We start from the raw sequence: 16341 nt of genomic DNA, 5'->3' as shown, positions 1-16341 counted from the left end.
TCATTGCTAATGTAGCAGTGCTTTATAAATGTTTAAGCTGTCAGCTGTTCTGTTTAATGCGGCCATGATGTTTCATGCAGACGATGCAGACGATGCTGACGATGCGCAGAACGAAGAGGAAGAACAAGACATTTCTTTGTGCATCCTTTTGGGCTGGTTTGAATTCCGTGGCGGCTTTGCTACCATTTTTTGTCCTCTCTTGGAAAACAGAGCATTTTTAGTCAAGGCGTTGGACAAAAGACAATTTGTGGTGACAGTTGTTCCTCTGGCCGACTATGGAGCAGCTGGATGCAGGACACAAAGACACTTTCTGTAATCTGCCCTCCACCCAAAAAATCACAAAAAGGTTCAAATTGACAAGAGACAGTGAGCAGGAACGGACAAAAATAAAAGGTTTTAAATCAATGGACTGAATGCTGGTTCTTCCCAAGTTCATTTTTGTCTTTGTTTATTCATCTGAGCACATTTCTAAAACGACTCAAAAGCCCAATATCTATAAAAAACAAAAAACATAAAGAAAGAAAACAGAATGTAATCCCACATATCCAATCTATGTCTGAGATCAACTGTCCCCATCTAGAACCCTTCACAAAATTCTGGTTTTGTTCATGTATTTTGGAATAATCCCGCTGACTAACCAACAAACATCAGCGAAAACATAATCTCTTTGTTGGAGTTACCATAATTAAGCTATGCGCTGCTTAGCGTTTCATGGTGTTTCATTGACGCTACGTCATCAGCAGATTGACTATATGTATTAACCGCTTGTTCTGGCTCCGGCAGCATCGCTGGATAATCCATCAAATCAGTTTAATTCTTTTTCTTGATCTCCTAATGACAGCCGCTGCTGCCCGCTGGCACACTTCCTTTCAGGAACAATATTGTCAGCCAGGTTTATTTTTTTTATTTTTTTTTTGCTGGAGACCGGAGTCGACTCCATGTTTTACAGTGTGCTAGTTTGTTGTCTGTCATTAATAGTTGTCTTATTTCTCGTAGTTTCTCTCTTCTTTTTTCTGGTTCTGAAAACTGGACTTCATGAAATAGTGCAGTTGGGAATGTTGGGAATGTCCTTGGTTTCATACCTGGTTTTTAAATAATTACAGCAATGTTTTGTGCAGGTAATGAGCATGCCTTATCTTTGGCCTTTTCATCTCAGATCAAACCTGTAATGTGTGCAAATAGTTTGTTCACTGCTACTTCTTTTCCCAAGCAAGGCGACCGGCATCCCAAAGCACGGCTTGTGATTTGGTCCATCGGTCTGTCTTCTTCTTCTTTGAAGATTTATGGTAGTTAACAGACATCTGTTGTACGAAACTGCCTCCATGAGTTGAGAAAAGGAAGTGCATGTTCAATTTGTGCACCGAATGGCGGGCCAAATAGCACAACTCTTCAGACAAAACTCACGGGCCAAAAACATACGACCTTGGGCCCGGGTTGGCCCGCAGACCGGACATTGTGTTTAATATTTCATAGCTCCTCTTAGAAGAACTAAAGGAAGCCAAGGGCAACTAAACATGTGGAAAAGCCTGCTCACTAATGGTGGAGCATAGATGTCAAACTCTTACAATATATTATTGTTTTTATAAACATTTCAAGTGAGATATGTGGTTTTTTGCCCTTTCATTTTGTTTTATCTATGCAAAGCAAATGAGCTCAAATAAATATCAGACTGACACTGATGGTTGTCACGGTTTCACAATGTTGACTCTGTTGATTCTGCACAAACGTGTTGCTCTTGTTCTGCACGTGTGTCCAACTGTAAAGCACAAAACCAAGACCGTTGCTCTGTTAGTGAAAGACCACAGTTTCACAGTGTTGTTGTTGTTGTTTTTTTATCACACAAAGGAGAGAATAAATGAACACTATCAAACTGCTTCTATGTAAAAATTGGTTTGCCGAGATGTGTTTTCCTGTGGTTCTATTTACAGATCCTTCTTTGTTGTTAGCGCATCCCTGCCTTTAGCGGTCTCGGGAAGTGGAGCAGCATGACTGCTGGGATGTTGTGGTGTGTTTAAGGTGGTGTTTTAAGAGGTCATCTGACGGCACCGATTATTGCAAGAGTAAGAATGACCCATGGGAATGCTCTGACAGGAAGGTCATATAACACATAACATTCATGACAGAATGGAGTAAAAGTTGTAGTAACCAAATGCTTGTAATCTATAGCATCTTCTCATTGGCTAACTCACCGTCTGTCTAAATTTAATCTGAACAGAAAGTCAAACATTCCTTCTCAGTTTCAATTAAACTCTAAATGGATTAAAACTTTATTTGTTACAGATGGAAAAAAAATACAAAGTAGCATTATGTGAAATTGAAATGAGAACTTCCGCCTTTGCTTTATTGCAGACAGCCAAGCAGACATGGTGCTAGATTTGTATTCCGCCTCCGTCTTTGGTGATTCATGATCCAAACAGAGGATCAAAGGGATAATTATGTTTCATGGCTTTGTTTTTTTTCTTAAACCCATCTGTCTCTCTCTCTTATGCATACAGCATGCTTTTCCTACCTGGGTTTTCTCTGCGATGATCCCGCTCTCCCTTGACAGATCCCGGCTGTTCTGTTCGCCTGAGATCAGAGTGATGCCAGCAGAGTAAATTTAGTGCAGGCAGACAGCAGGAGAAGCTCCAGAAAAGTAGTGACAGGAACGAAACACTTAGACAGTTTGACGCCGCTGAGAGTGAGCCAACTCACAACCGGTCCAGGTGTGGGCCGACTGTTGCCTCCTCAGCGTCAGTGAAGACCAGATTTAACTGATAGAGAATAGAAAGAACTGAAGGAGTGCACTGCTCCACTTCTGTTTTCCAAAGCCAAACTCAAAATCATAATGGTAGTTCATTTAAATATATATTAGTGTATGCATCCCACTTTAGTCTGATGTGCCTCAACGCGAAAGAAGTAATCCTTTATATACATTGTTGCCCTGCGAGTGCTCGGGATCACTTCAAGTGTTTGCACAAGAAGACCACAAATGCAACACGATGTGGGCCGCTGTTCAGTGGATAAAAATAACAAGGTAGCTGTGACTTTACAGTACTTTGTACGCTACTCGGCTATCTTATTTGACTTGGCATTGCATTGCACAATTTTATTTCAGGTGAAGTTGCAATGCCACCACCAACCACTAGATGGAAACAACAATGAAAGACTTTTCTCAAGCTACAGACTACAATGATTGGCTGTGCAATGACTAAACAATCCACCGACTATTCTGCTTCACCACGATTCATTTTCTGCAGCACTTATCCTGTTGAGGGTCGCGAGGGTGGCTGGAGCCTGTCCCAGCTGACATTGGTTGGGAGGCAGGCTTCACTCTGGACAAGTCTAGTGTTGCCAACTGTCCCTTGAAAAACTGAATCGTCCCGTATTTGGATGCAGGCATGCTCGTCCTGTGTTGAACCGACAAGGGACGCACTTTGTCCTCTAGTTCTCTGCGTATGGAATGGATGCGTTACAGCCTTTCAATTAATAGTATAAAAACAACAACATTTCATCCAGATTCTTTCACCCAGCCTGGCCCACTAGATGTCCCTAAAAGTTGCCCTTTTCTCTTCTGCTGGTATGAGCTGGACCATACACCACTGCTATCTATTTCCCATTGCTTTCAGTCTGTGTGGCTGAGCAATCATAGTCAAGCTCCAGCTCCTTAGTGCCTCATCAATCCTTCCATTGCAAGAAGGCAAACTGTGAAACTTTCCAGGTTATAAACACATCACTGTCTCCGTAGTATTTGATGCTGCGTCGGCTCACCGTTTCACAAGCTAAGACTTTTCTCCCTCCCTCCCTTTCTCCCCCTTGCCTCCCTGACGCAGCTCTTTCACTTGGCCTCGGGGACCAATCCACTTATTTTAGTTTGGCAAAGCGGCAGAGACACAGATGGGACTCTTCTTGTTAATCTCGTTTGCAAGTCATAACCGTCTTTGTTGCTCCTCTGTGTTTTTCCTTCTCACATAATGTCACCTTGATCTGTTCTCCCGTTTATTCACTCACAATCAGACGCGTGCCTTTCACTGGTGCAGATGGTGACTAGTGGGATCAATAGATCTCATGGGACGGGTTCTAAGGTGGCAAAATGTCAAGTCTGAAGTCCAGGTAAAGGTGGGGGTCATCGACTTACGACCTATACGACTCACGACTTTACGACCTCACTCGTCTGTTGTTTTTTTGTCTATTTATGAGGTGTTTGTATGACATGCCGGAAAGCGAGCGAGCGAATCGAGCGTACGTGTTTGTGTCTTTGTCTGTTAGGAAAATAATGGATCTTGATGACATTTTCAGGAAAGGTTGGGGATCTTAAGAATACTTGACTACATTTTGGTGATGATCCAGATCACCATGTGGATGGTGTACATCTAATTATGAGGGGAATGAGCTGCTTGGCGGAGGTCTGCGCTCTCTGACTTCTCTTGGGATCCAGATGTAAGAAGATCAATCTACTTCATCCAAAAAATAACAATCAATAAATTGAACCTCTTTCTGCTTAGGTGTTCTTTTCTTTATCTTTTGTCCATGACTTTTTGTTTGGGGGGGGGGGGGGGGGGGGGGTCTCTTACAGAAATCTAAGTGCTGGATTGGTTTAAAGTTGACCTTTGTGTTTCTCCTGACTTAAAAACAGAACTTCTCCACAATCAATCCACTGTTGTAGTGATGAATGCCTCTCAATATAAACTCTCTCTCTCTCTTCTCTGTCCCTCCCAGCGAGCAGAGTATCTGCCAGGCGAGGGCCTCGGTCATGGTCTACGACGACACCAGTAAGAAGTGGGTGCCCATTAAGCCCGGACAGCAGGGATTCAGCCGCATCAACATCTACCACAACACTGGCAGCAACACCTTCCGAGTGGTCGGCGTCAAACTGCAGGACCAGCAGGTAACGGATAGACGATGCCGTATTATAGCAAAGATGTTAGATTTCGACAGATTCAACGGACGCTTTTAAAGTTTTCTTTTCTTTTTTGACGAGTTAAATAAAAACAACTGAAGTCCATAGAATGTCATTTATCATTTAGCATCTTTGAAATATTATTGAGTAGCTGTGCTAGAAAATGAAACTCCTTTTTCACAACCGTGTTTGTGCCAAATTGCAGCTTGTGAAGCAGACGCACAAACTTCAAGCTTTGAAATATGATGGAAGCTCAGCTGCTGAATGTGTTTTTTTTTGTGTGTAACTTTACAGAGACACAAAAAAGATAATCATGAACCCGTTTTAGTTCCAGCTGCAACAATTATCTGTCATGTAAATCTATGTTTTCTTCCAGTAACACAACAGAGCTATGAGAAGTGCCCTCATGTTTCTATTTATCTCCCGGCCTGCCACCCCGCCACCCCTTCGGATTAAAAAGATGAACGCTCAATCTCTTCAGTGCAGTACAGCTCCATCTCTCCTCTTCCTCCCCTCCCTTAGGTGGTTATAAACTACTCAATCGTGAAGGGTCTCAAGTACAACCAGGCCACCCCAACCTTCCACCAGTGGCGGGACGCCAGGCAGGTCTATGGCCTCAACTTCGCCAGCAAGGAGGAGGCCACCACCTTCTCCAACGCCATGCTTTTTGCCCTCAATGTCCTCAGCGCTCAGGATGGAGGTCTGTGCGTCCTCAGTTTGCCTCGCAAACATTTACACACAGAACCATGATCAATAGCACATTCAGGATGATTGAGGAGCTCAAGAATACGCAACCTTTCTGGAATTATACACCTCCAATCCTCACATAAGACCGGTTCAAATACAACTTTTCATAGTTCTCCAGATACTGTCAGCAAATTTGCAATGAGAACATTTGGCAAAATATTAATACGGCAAATATTGATTGTGGAAAAGAAATTCAAAGCATGGCAGGAAAACAGCTAATAATTCTCAGAGTCCTTCTTCAATGCATTATTTTTATTTTCATTTTGATCGACTCAATTTTAGGAGGGGGCTGTCTGTGGCTAAGTTCATCTTACTTTATGTACTATTTTATCTTTGCAGTAAAGGTTTTTGAGATTTGATCTGAACTGGACACGTCACACACATGACTGTCAGCTGGTGTGTGATGTCATTCCAATATTTTTATTATAAATTCTAATGACTTTAGATCCAGGATTAGTAGCAATACTAGCTGTGCAGCAGAATTAGTATAATTAAACAGTATTTTTAAACTTTTTTTATTTACACTGAACAAACGAATGCCATCGTAATGTGGCTCAATGGAATAAAACCATAATAATTTACCTTTCATGCAGCAGATGATCTCATCCTCTGCTTGGAAGCTCCTTTGCCTATGTCCACAGTTTAAAGACATTTTTGTTTGATTTTCTTTTTCTAAAATCTCAAATCTGCCAAAGGGCATTAGCAGCTCAGCAGAGGTGTGTGTATATATAAAGTTAAGAGTGACAGAATGAGAGACTAGAATGAGAGTTTCAGAGCTTGTCATTCTTTCATCAAGCAGCAGCAGTGTGTGTGTGTGCGTGTGTGTGTGTGTCCTTTAAGCCTCTAAATTAGAATGAGTCATTGAGGTAATTTCCCCGGGGCCCACGACAGAGAGTTTATCTTTTCATCTGACTAATAACACGGGGATGAGAACAAAGAGGGTGAAAAGGCAGCAGTCAAAGACAAACATGTAAATATGCCAAAGAAAGACACAGACTCTAGAGTCTAGACAGATGCATGAGCTCCAGAGCAGCTGCCAACAACACAGAAGCGGCGGCTGCATGATGAGATGCGTTCGGGGACACTGACGCTATTACTCGTACCCGATAAGACGTCAATAGCAGAGAGCGAGCTCACAGATAAGACACTCTTACACCAAGATGAAGTATACATGTGCCTGGATTGTGCTGCAGTGCACTACAGTTTTATCACCATTTCAGAACCATTAACTCGTTTTAGAACAGATCTAGCTTCTCATTTTTTGCAGTGCATGTGGCACTTTTTTTTTGCAGTGCATGTGGCATTTTCTTTTGCAGTGCATGTGACCTCTATGTGGTTGTGTTGTGTTGCAGTCATTTACTGAAGTTAGTGATGCTAACCAGCCAACTCTAGTAATGCAAATTTGTCCCTCAAATCTCAGGATAGGACATGTATAGAGTGCAGTATAATAAATACAAAGACAAATGCAAAGAAAGTCAATATTTACACATCTACCTGCGGTACTTTCCTTTATATATAGTACCAATAGTACAAATCGTTCAAACATTTTACAGAACTTGTCTTAAAACTTTATTCTAACAAGCTATGAACAAAACGAACTTGCTGAAAGTGTCTTTGCTTGTGTTTCTGTAATCACCCCTGGAAAAGAAAAGTTCCAAAACAACATAATATCTAGCCATTTGCAGTTACTGTGGTGACAGGTGGCACCTTATATTTTTAAGCAAAGCGTTTTTTCCAGGATATTGTCTCTATGATGTGCCACGCCGGTTTTGAAGCATCACCTGGCTGTTATATTTGCATGTGAGCGCAGCGTCAGGCGGCGCCACCCGCAGACAAACCCGACCTTTTGAAACATTAACCAGTGATGCTCGCCACGCTGCTGTTGCCTGGAGGTGTGGGTTACATGAAGATGACAAATGATATCGTGGCTGTGTCAGGAGGAGGAGGGGAGACGGTCATACAGGTGAGGATAGAGAGAAATAGAGGGACGTGATGGAGGGAGGAGGCGGCAGAAGAGCCGAAGGCGAGAGATGGTCAGCCGGGAGTGGGTCTGTCAGTGCCTCTGTGTCTGCTACAGCCGGTTCCTCTTCTTCAGCATGTCATGTATGTAAAGCTCTGGGTGTCTGTTTATCGTGGTAATATTATTGTAACGTTTATACATTTAAAGGCAACAATGTGATGCCAAAATCCTTCTTTATGTCACAGGCAATATAAGCACCCTTTTCCTTTTCGTTGTCCGGCTGCAGTGTTCAGTGTGATCACGGTTATTCGTTATCGACCTTTGAAAGATATTCTCTGATCATTATGGCTTTTAAACAAATAAAAAATAAACAATAAATTGAAATTTAACAATTAAAGCATACAAAAATGGCCACTTTACTACTTAAACATGAGCATGTCTCTTCTTGGTTGTTGAGTGTCTGGGTCTGAGAGTCAAGGTTCAAACAATCTAAAAGTATGAATGGAGTCAGGGTGCAACAAAGTGAAGCTGCCCCTGGAGGCAGACACAAAAACAACACGATGTTGGCTTGCCTATAATATAGAATCGACACAATCCATACAGAAATACCACGTAATGTTTATTCAACTACATCCTGCTTCAGGCTAAATCTCCACAACTAAGACAAAACATGAATCGCCATTAACAAAAAACATTGCTGCATGGAAGAAGACATAAAGTCCAATGAAAAGCTGATCAATGCTGTGTATCCCGTCATTGTAGCCCTGCGTTTGAGAGAAACACCGCTGTAGTGTTTGTGTGTGTGTGAGGGATTATGTATCTGCCAGTCGGGGCGAGTCAGGGCTTCGGTTGCTCTGTGTTATTTTCGGGTTTCTGTTACTTGATCGATGGCAGCCATTATGTGCATCGGCCTGCTGGAGAGGAGACGTGAGCAGTGGAGAGTATCATCAGCGTTGGCCCTTTAAATGTCCTGACTGTGTAGATCTGTATAAAGTGCTGTCTAACAGACGCCTTCCATCAGATCGATGGTGAAGGGGTGTTGGGAAGCACCTCAGTGAAAGACAATAACTCCTCATCACTGTTAAGAAATAAAAAAAAATCTATATAAATATAAGAGCCTTAACCTCAGTTTGAAAGAGAGGCCAGAGGCAAAAAAAAAAAACAACAGACATGAGCGTGAAAACTCCATTTCCTCCTCGGACGTTGTTCCCTGGAGGAGAAATTAAGACGAATATAATCCCAAAGGGGTTCAGTGTTGAGAAACGTTTGGACGTAATCCCTGAGTTACAAATCTCATGTCCTCGTCTCATCTCTCTCTCTCTCTCACCTGTGAACTTTGACCCCAAAAGCACTTTGGTGTTTATTTCAATATCCTAAAAGAGCCCAGATGATAGAATGCACGCTCTGTTTTCAATGTAGAGCTGCTTGGGAATTACCCGAAAGACTCCAGGACTCTCTCTGCTGCTCTATATGTATGCCGCATGCCAGCAATGTGCGTCATTCAATTAACGTCATGCTGCCCCCTAAAGGATTATTAAGGGCAGCTTCTAAGTCTCTGTCTCTCTCCAGGTCCAGCCGTCCAGCGGCAAGTCCAGAATGGACCGACGTCAGATGAGATCGAAGCTCAGAGAGCGAGGTAAAGTTTTACAATAAAAGGTCTGAAGAATGTTTAAGTACCCCTCTGCGGGGTATTTTTTTTTTAAATTATTATTATTATGGACATCATCTTCAATCCAGTGAAAACAGCGCAGAAAAATAACTAACACAGAAAGTAGTTAATGGGAAGTAACCAAAATGTTTTAGCAGTTGGAAATGACATTTTCATGCAGGATCTGCTTGTTCATACTGAGAAGTTGGATCATTGTCCCCACCCATTATCCCTACTTCCTGCTTCTAGAATCTAGAACATTTAATGGTGAGACTTGTTATATTTTTAGTGCCACTGGAATGCTGTATTCAGAACATTTAAGACTCTTCTCAAAACCAGAAGATGAACTTTAAGTGAACCCCAATCCAAAAGAGTTGGGTTTTTATGGCAGAGAGTGCCGTTCCATATGTCTGACAACCCGTCACGCACAGAGAATATGAATTCTAGCATCTGAAGAGCTGCCTTTCGTGACTTCGTTCCCGTTCTCCTTCATCCCCTGAATGCACCCTGCCTCCCCTCACAGGACAAACTATCAGATAAACACAGTGAGAGTTTGGAAAAGGGCAAACACACAAGACTTTCTGTTTCTTTGAGTTGCAGAAGCATTTGAAGGGAAACGTTTCCATCTCTGCATTTCTTAAACTGCGGCTGCCATTGTTGTCTCCGCCTCAGAGACAGACTCACGCACAACCGGGTCTTTGTTGATGGCTTTTAAACCAGTTTCCTCTCTCTCTCGATTGGTTCATCCAAATGCCGTGGCTTAAAGAAACAACTATGATGGACGTTACGCCTCCCTCTGATCCCATGACTGATAAACTGGACCTCTTGGCCCAAAGGATTACAGCTGTGATTGTGGGTCGGGGAGATTGTGTGTTCACGATTGTGGATTTTGGGTATTTGTGTCAGTGGACGCAAATTAATTTTGCCCAGTTCTATCCAACAGCAGCAGGGAGAGTATGATGTATGATCACTAGACTCCCAGTGACGACCGGCAAAGAGCTCCACTAGATCAAAACGTGTATCGATTGAAATGGAGGGTTTTTTGGATTTGCATACGCAACACCCCGTCTGTCTGCAAGACTGTACTCCTCCACACCTCGCTCCTGCCGTGTGCAACGTTGGCACGCCGGAGGAGCTGCTGACTCAGCACCTCTGCTCTCCGATGCGCAGCTGGAAATTTCCACTTCCTATCCATGAACTCTCTCTCTCTCTCCATCATATTAAAGACAAAGATGCGAATGAGGATGATGATGGTGTGGTGAAAGGTGGAGATGGACAAAAGTCAAGCTCAGTTATAAGAGTTCAATGTTTTAATGCCAAAATATTTCTAAGAAAAAGACCAAAAAAAGCACCAAATGTAACATTCAATGTGAAAGGTTTGAAACATTTTGGCATCTTTCAGCTCATTGTTTTGGTTTTACAGCCAAAAGGGTTGTGGGTTGTTTCCAAAAGGCAGGTATTTTTTAGCTAAGTTAGTCGAAAGGGCGGCCTTGTTGGCGCAGTAGGAAGCGCGTCGGTCTCATAATCTGAAGGTTGTGAGTTCAAGCCTCACACAGGGTGTGTTTTTTTCCATTCTGTTGACAGTACAGTGGCGCAGTGGCTAGCACTGTTGCCCCACAGTAAGAAGGTCACAGGTTCAATTCCAACTTGGGGCCTTTCTGTGAGGACTGTACCGGTTCTCCCCGTGTCTGCGCGGGTTCTCTGACTCCAAAGACATGCAAATTAGGTGAATTGGTTACACCGAATGTCCCAGTGTGTGTGCGAATGGTTGTCTCTGTGTGGCCCCTGCGATGAACTGGCGGCTTGTCCAGGGAGTACCCCGCCTCTCGCCCGTAGGCCTCTGGGATACGCTGCAGCACGACCCGCAACCCATTTTGATTTTGTTGCCTTTTGAAATAAATACTTTCTATTCTCTTCATTGCAAGTGATTGTTGCCTGTAGCGTAAAACTGTTTGCTCCCATGTTTATACGCATCAACTTTGACCGACTGTATCTCATTTTCCTGCTACGACGGAGGTTTTGCTCACATCAGCGCAAATTAAGTTTTTTTTCCATCAGCAAATGCATCCTCAGATTTTCCAATGAGATTGCTCGTCGGGTTTCCTGCCGCAGCTCTCAGACATGAAGTGGTAGGCCGTGGTGTTTCTGCAGGAGGGCAAAGTGGCTCTCAGATGAGGCATGACATTTCAGATCACAAGTGACCAGATGTGTTTCCCTTCCTGTCCCTTCACAGGCAGATGATGGAGCAGCAGCAGCAGCAGATGCAGGCACATCTGGAGCGGGAACGGCGGTCTTCCAACTCAGGTATTCCTATTAGAGAGCACGTGTTAGCTGTAATTTATATAGCAAGACATCACTGTTATAAGTGCATTTAAATAGACTCAAATCTGTCTTCCCATTTCGCACTTTCCGTCCAGGTTCTCCTTTCCAAGGCCACCCTGCTGTTCTCTCGGTGGCTCCTCCAGTCCTACCTCCCCCAATGAATATGGGTGGTCCACCTCCCCCTCCTCCGCCACCAGGACCTCCACCGCCTTCAGCAGTGGCACTCCATCCTCCTCTCCCACCTCCGCTTCCCATGGGGGGAGGCATTCTCGGGGATGAGCCGCCCGCCCAGACGGGCCTCGCCGCGATGATCGCCGGAGCCAAACTGCGCCGAGTTCAAAGAGTGAGTCGCTTTATCTCAGCTGTTTGAATAGTTCTCCTTCGAGGCGGTTAGGAAAAGGTTTGTTAGCTCCTCCGCCGTGGACTGGCATACTTCATACATATCAGAGACTAACTAGTAACTTTGGACTTGGCTCCTGTCCTCAGCCCGAGGACAGCTCTTCGGGCGCAAAAAACGATGCCAACAGAACAAGTGGCGGCAGCGGCGGGCTGATGGAGGAGATGAACGCTCTGCTGGCGAGAAGGTCAGGGCTCTGAGACTGAGAAAAAACCACTGAGACATTTCTCATCGATATCGCGCTGCCGCAATTAGATGTGTTATTAGCCGTGAAGGTTTTTAATCGATGTGCGGTTCAGGATTACATTAGTGATGGATGCAGGTGAAACGTTCTTTCTTAAGGCTTCTTCTCCCCCCCCCCCCCCCCCCCAGAAGGAAAGCAGCTTCAGAGAAGCCCGAGGACAGCCAAAATGTGAGTGAATGAACAAGGTGATCAGTGTGACTCATGCTTACAGTTAGGAGGAGGGTTGACATTATTGGTAATTACATTTCGCTCGTGATGATCTTATAGCTTAATTATTTGCATAGTGATGAAAGCCGAGAGAAACCGATACGACGGTCTAAAAGGTTATGGCAGCAATCACAATTCTTTTCAAGTGGGATTAAAGGAAGCACGGGTTTCCTCGAACGGCATCGTTTTATAACACCTTTTCCTTTTAGGACGACCCAAATTCGGCGTCGCCCAGCAACCGGAGTGGACATAACGCCACAGGTAGGGAAAACTGACAGGTGTTGCTGGAGCCTATCCCAGAGAGGTGGGGAACACCCCTGACGTGTCGCCAGCACATGGCCACACATAGACAGACAACCATTCACACACAGTCGCAATTTAGAGTGATCAGTTTACTGATGGGAGGAAACCGGAGAACCCGGAGAACCCCCACACAGAGAACATATCAACTCGCCGCAGATAGGAATAGCTTCTTGCTGTGAGCTTTTTTTTTTTTCTTTTTTTTTTCCTATACCTTGTCTGCATTCGTGCTCATTGACTGCACTATCCACTACGCCACCGTGCTGTACATTTCCATTTAGAGTAATTCTAATGAAAGACGGATTCATTAAAACATACAGAATAAAACATCAGTGTGTGAAAGGTTATATAACAGCGTAATTTTGAATATAAAACATCTGTTTTTTTTTACTTGTTGAGAATGAGGTAGAGCTACTTTTGGAGTTTGAGTTCCTTTTCTGCCATCACAGGTTAATGATAAACGAATAGTCTATCTGTCTGTTACTTTCTATTCTGCCTCTCCATCTGGCTGACAGAGTCAGGAAAGACCTGCTGATTCTTCTGTCTAAAACCTCTTCCTGTCATGTAGATGCTGCAAAGAAGCCGTGGGACCGAGCCAACTCTGCAGACCGGTCGGTCGTTTCAAGGTGAGAGCTGGAAGCAGCACAGCTCCGTTTAATCGGTGAAACATAACTAACGGATTGAATGATCTTTTTTACTGCGCAGGGTCCGGCCTGGCGGGGGCGGGGGTGAAGCAGATTCGTTAGATCTGGATCGGATGAAACAGGTACATAAAACCACGCTTAACACCAACCACCTGCCAACATTTGGATGAGACCTTTGTGGACCATTGCATGTCAGCATGTGAGATTTATTTTGATGGGAGAGTCCACGCTGCTTCCTGTGCAGTAGGATTTCTCTTCATATAGAAGGGAATGAGTGATGTCATCTGAGCACTTGTTTTTATTTTGTTTGTGCGTCAATAGGAAATCTTAGAGGAGGTGTTTCGTGAATTACACAAAGTGAAGGATGAAATCATCGATGGTATGTTTGCTTTGTTTTAAAGCACTAAACAGAGCTAATAAGTATTTCAATGAATGTTTGACAAGACGTCTAACCAGAGGGGATGGTGGGAGTCAGGTTATGTACGTGCATTTGACCACTAGGGGGCACTACAGTTCTAGAAACATGATAAGAGAAAGTAAAGTCTCCACATGAAGACAGCTCTAAAATAAATATTGATTTTATAAAGTTAAATATATACATACTTTAACATTGTGATTAATAAAGTATAATGCGTCATAAAGTTTAATAAATTATACTTTTCTAACTAAATATATCATAGAATAAGTTAAATAGCAAGTGATCGCTCTCATCTGTATTGTCAGTCTAACTTTGTTCCTGCGTTCTCTCCCCTCTACCTGCAGCCATTAGACATGAACTCAGTCGAATTAGCACGACATAATCTTTCAGAGCCACTTCTCAATAAAGACCACCTGTTCAGAACATTGCCCGTGCAGCTGCTGTGGCCCTGAGGAGAAGGAAGAGGAGGAAGAGGAGGAGGAGGAGGTGGAAGAGGAGTCAGGGCTAGAGGCCTAAACTGTGATATCTCCCCATCCTGTTCAGCGACACAGTAGCGTTGCTGGAACCCCCCAAACAAGTCAGTGTAACATTTGGTTTGTTTGGGGCTCACCCACCCACTGATTCCTCTGATTCCTTACTGTCTGTTTGACTTTAGTTCACCCCTCTTTTCTCGACCTGAAGGAAAACACTCATTCTTTTCTTTTTCTTTTTCACAATGTTGTTTAAAACTTGTTTTTTTATTGCTATCATTTTTTTTCATTATTATTACCATCATTTTTATGATTCTAAATGTATCGTTTATATGAGTAGTAATTGTGTATTGCGTGCAATGGTAATAATGAGGACATGATAATGAGAATATGGTAGCAATGATAATGTTGATCACTATTATTGCACATCATTTTATGTACCATAAACGTTTTATACTTTGTATTGGTTGTTCTCAGTCGTTTTTGTTTCACAGTTACCAACACAGAAAAAAAAGGTTTTTCTCTCCCCTAATCTAGAACATTTTCTAATTGTTTTTTTTTAATATATATATATCATTTTCACCAACACAGTTATGTGTGGAACCATGGCAGAAAAACAACAGGATGTGACCTGAAACTGAGCTATAAATAAATAAAATACACCAGAGTATTTGTGACCATGTTGTTAATAAAATGTTTATTGGCTGCAAGGATATGGTGAAGAATTGTTCATTTTATTCTCTCCTTTTATGACAAAGTGCTTCCTGGTTTGACAACAATGAAAACAAATGCACTAAATTAAAGTTAAATTCAAATAAAACTGTCAACAATATCTTGGATAAATTAAGCTGTCTCTTTCCTGTGCATTTATTATGGTATAATTTTTTCCTCTGATTCTATTTCTTATTTTTTTCTTTCAACACAGTAAATTGCATGTTAAATAGGTGCCAAAAAGATCAGCTGTTGCAGAACAGAAAAGTTCTAAACATTCCAGCTTCTTTTGTGCAAACATTCTGTGTTATTCAGGTATGGCAAACAGCACAGGACAAATAACTGCAAATATTGACTAGATGGATTTAAAATTAAAAAATCAATTAATATAGTATAGTCTACCTCTTATGGAAATGTATTGTATAACTTCAATTCATTCAGCTCTACCACATTAACCACCAAAAATACTGAATTACCATGTTTGAGAGCAGTGCAGCAGCAGTTTTCCTTGCCTTTGATTGGCCAAATGTGCACAGCTATATTCACACTGGTCATTATGACAGTCATTCTGTCAGTCCTAGCCTAGCCTAGTTAATACAGCAAGACCAGAAGTGATTTACGAGTTACTGTATAAGTGCACTTGATGTCACAGAAGGGACTCATTAACTCAAATTAAATAAAAAGGTTACAGGATTCCAGTTGTGCTGGATTCGGATTGGTTTAGAATGAAACCACTTTAAACATTCATTCATTTTCTTAATCACTTAATACAAAATCTGGGTCCCGGGATCTACTGGAGCCTGTCCCAGCACTCCACGGGCGAGAGGCAGGGTACACCCTGGACAAGCCGCCAGCTCATCGTAGGGCCACACAAACACACACACACACCTACTTACAATTTACCCACTACCCACTGTGCCACCGCTTAAGGCAAGTCAGCTAAAATAAATAAATTGACTGCATATCGGCATCTTGCTTTTCCATTTCATTCATTCATTCATTCAATCTGAACTGGACTACTTTGGTGGATCAGGATGAGAAACATTTAGTTGTGGTGGACACTTACTATTTGGATATTTTATCAACAAAATATCCATTCCAACATTCAACACTGGTTGTGTATCTAATTCCAAGAATAAAGCCATTGGATAAAAAGCTGGCATGATCAGTCTTATAATGTAAATCATCTGTTTAATCATCTATGTGCATGTCTTTCATAATATTATTTTATTATAATGACATTTTAGGCACCCATGTCAGATCTGGGGAACCCCCCCCCCCCCCCCCTTGCCTGTTACCGTCCCTGTCCCCAGAACTGGTGCTGTAGTTCTCGTTCATCTGAAGTCTCGCGATCATTCACGGGCACGGAGCACAGTGGCAACGAGAATTGGCGT

The 16341-nt window shown here is 42.8% G+C and overlaps 1 protein-coding gene and 1 non-coding gene across 2 annotated transcripts; both read left to right on the top strand.

The window, feature by feature from the left end:
- The first annotated feature begins 4702 nt into the window (after positions 1-4702).
- Positions 4703-14148, top strand: evlb (Enah/Vasp-like b). The gene is made up of 12 exons (XM_068753901.1): positions 4703-4867; positions 5402-5579; positions 9156-9222; positions 11468-11538; positions 11652-11899; positions 12043-12140; positions 12329-12365; positions 12614-12665; positions 13273-13330; positions 13410-13470; positions 13670-13727; positions 14111-14148. Exons 1-12 carry the CDS (start codon positions 4733-4735, stop codon positions 14146-14148), a joined length of 1101 nt encoding a protein of 366 aa, XP_068610002.1. The 5' UTR covers positions 4703-4732.
- Positions 10722-10794, top strand: trnam-cau (transfer RNA methionine (anticodon CAU)). The gene has a single exon. It is a non-coding gene; the product is annotated as a tRNA-Met (tRNA).
- Positions 14149-16341: the final 2193 nt, after the last annotated feature.

This window comes from Brachionichthys hirsutus, chromosome 20, assembly GCF_040956055.1.
Source record: "Brachionichthys hirsutus isolate HB-005 chromosome 20, CSIRO-AGI_Bhir_v1, whole genome shotgun sequence".
In the NCBI taxonomy this organism is placed as follows: domain Eukaryota; kingdom Metazoa; phylum Chordata; class Actinopteri; order Lophiiformes; family Brachionichthyidae; genus Brachionichthys; species Brachionichthys hirsutus.
This window is presented reverse-complemented; position numbering and strand designations above follow the sequence as displayed.

What these genes read in the sequence shown, in the direction of transcription:
- evlb (XM_068753901.1), top strand. Translation starts at nt 4,733, where the DNA reads ATGGTCTACGACGACACCAGTAAGAAGTGGGTGCCCATTAAGCCCGGA. An exon ending in TCAAACTGCAGGACCAGCAG is followed by an intron (nt 4,868 to 5,401) that starts GTAACGGATAGA and finishes CCCCTCCCTTAG; the next exon opens with GTGGTTATAAACTACTCAAT. An exon ending in GAAGGATGAAATCATCGATG is followed by an intron (nt 13,728 to 14,110) that starts GTATGTTTGCTT and finishes CTCTACCTGCAG; the next exon opens with CCATTAGACATGAACTCAGT.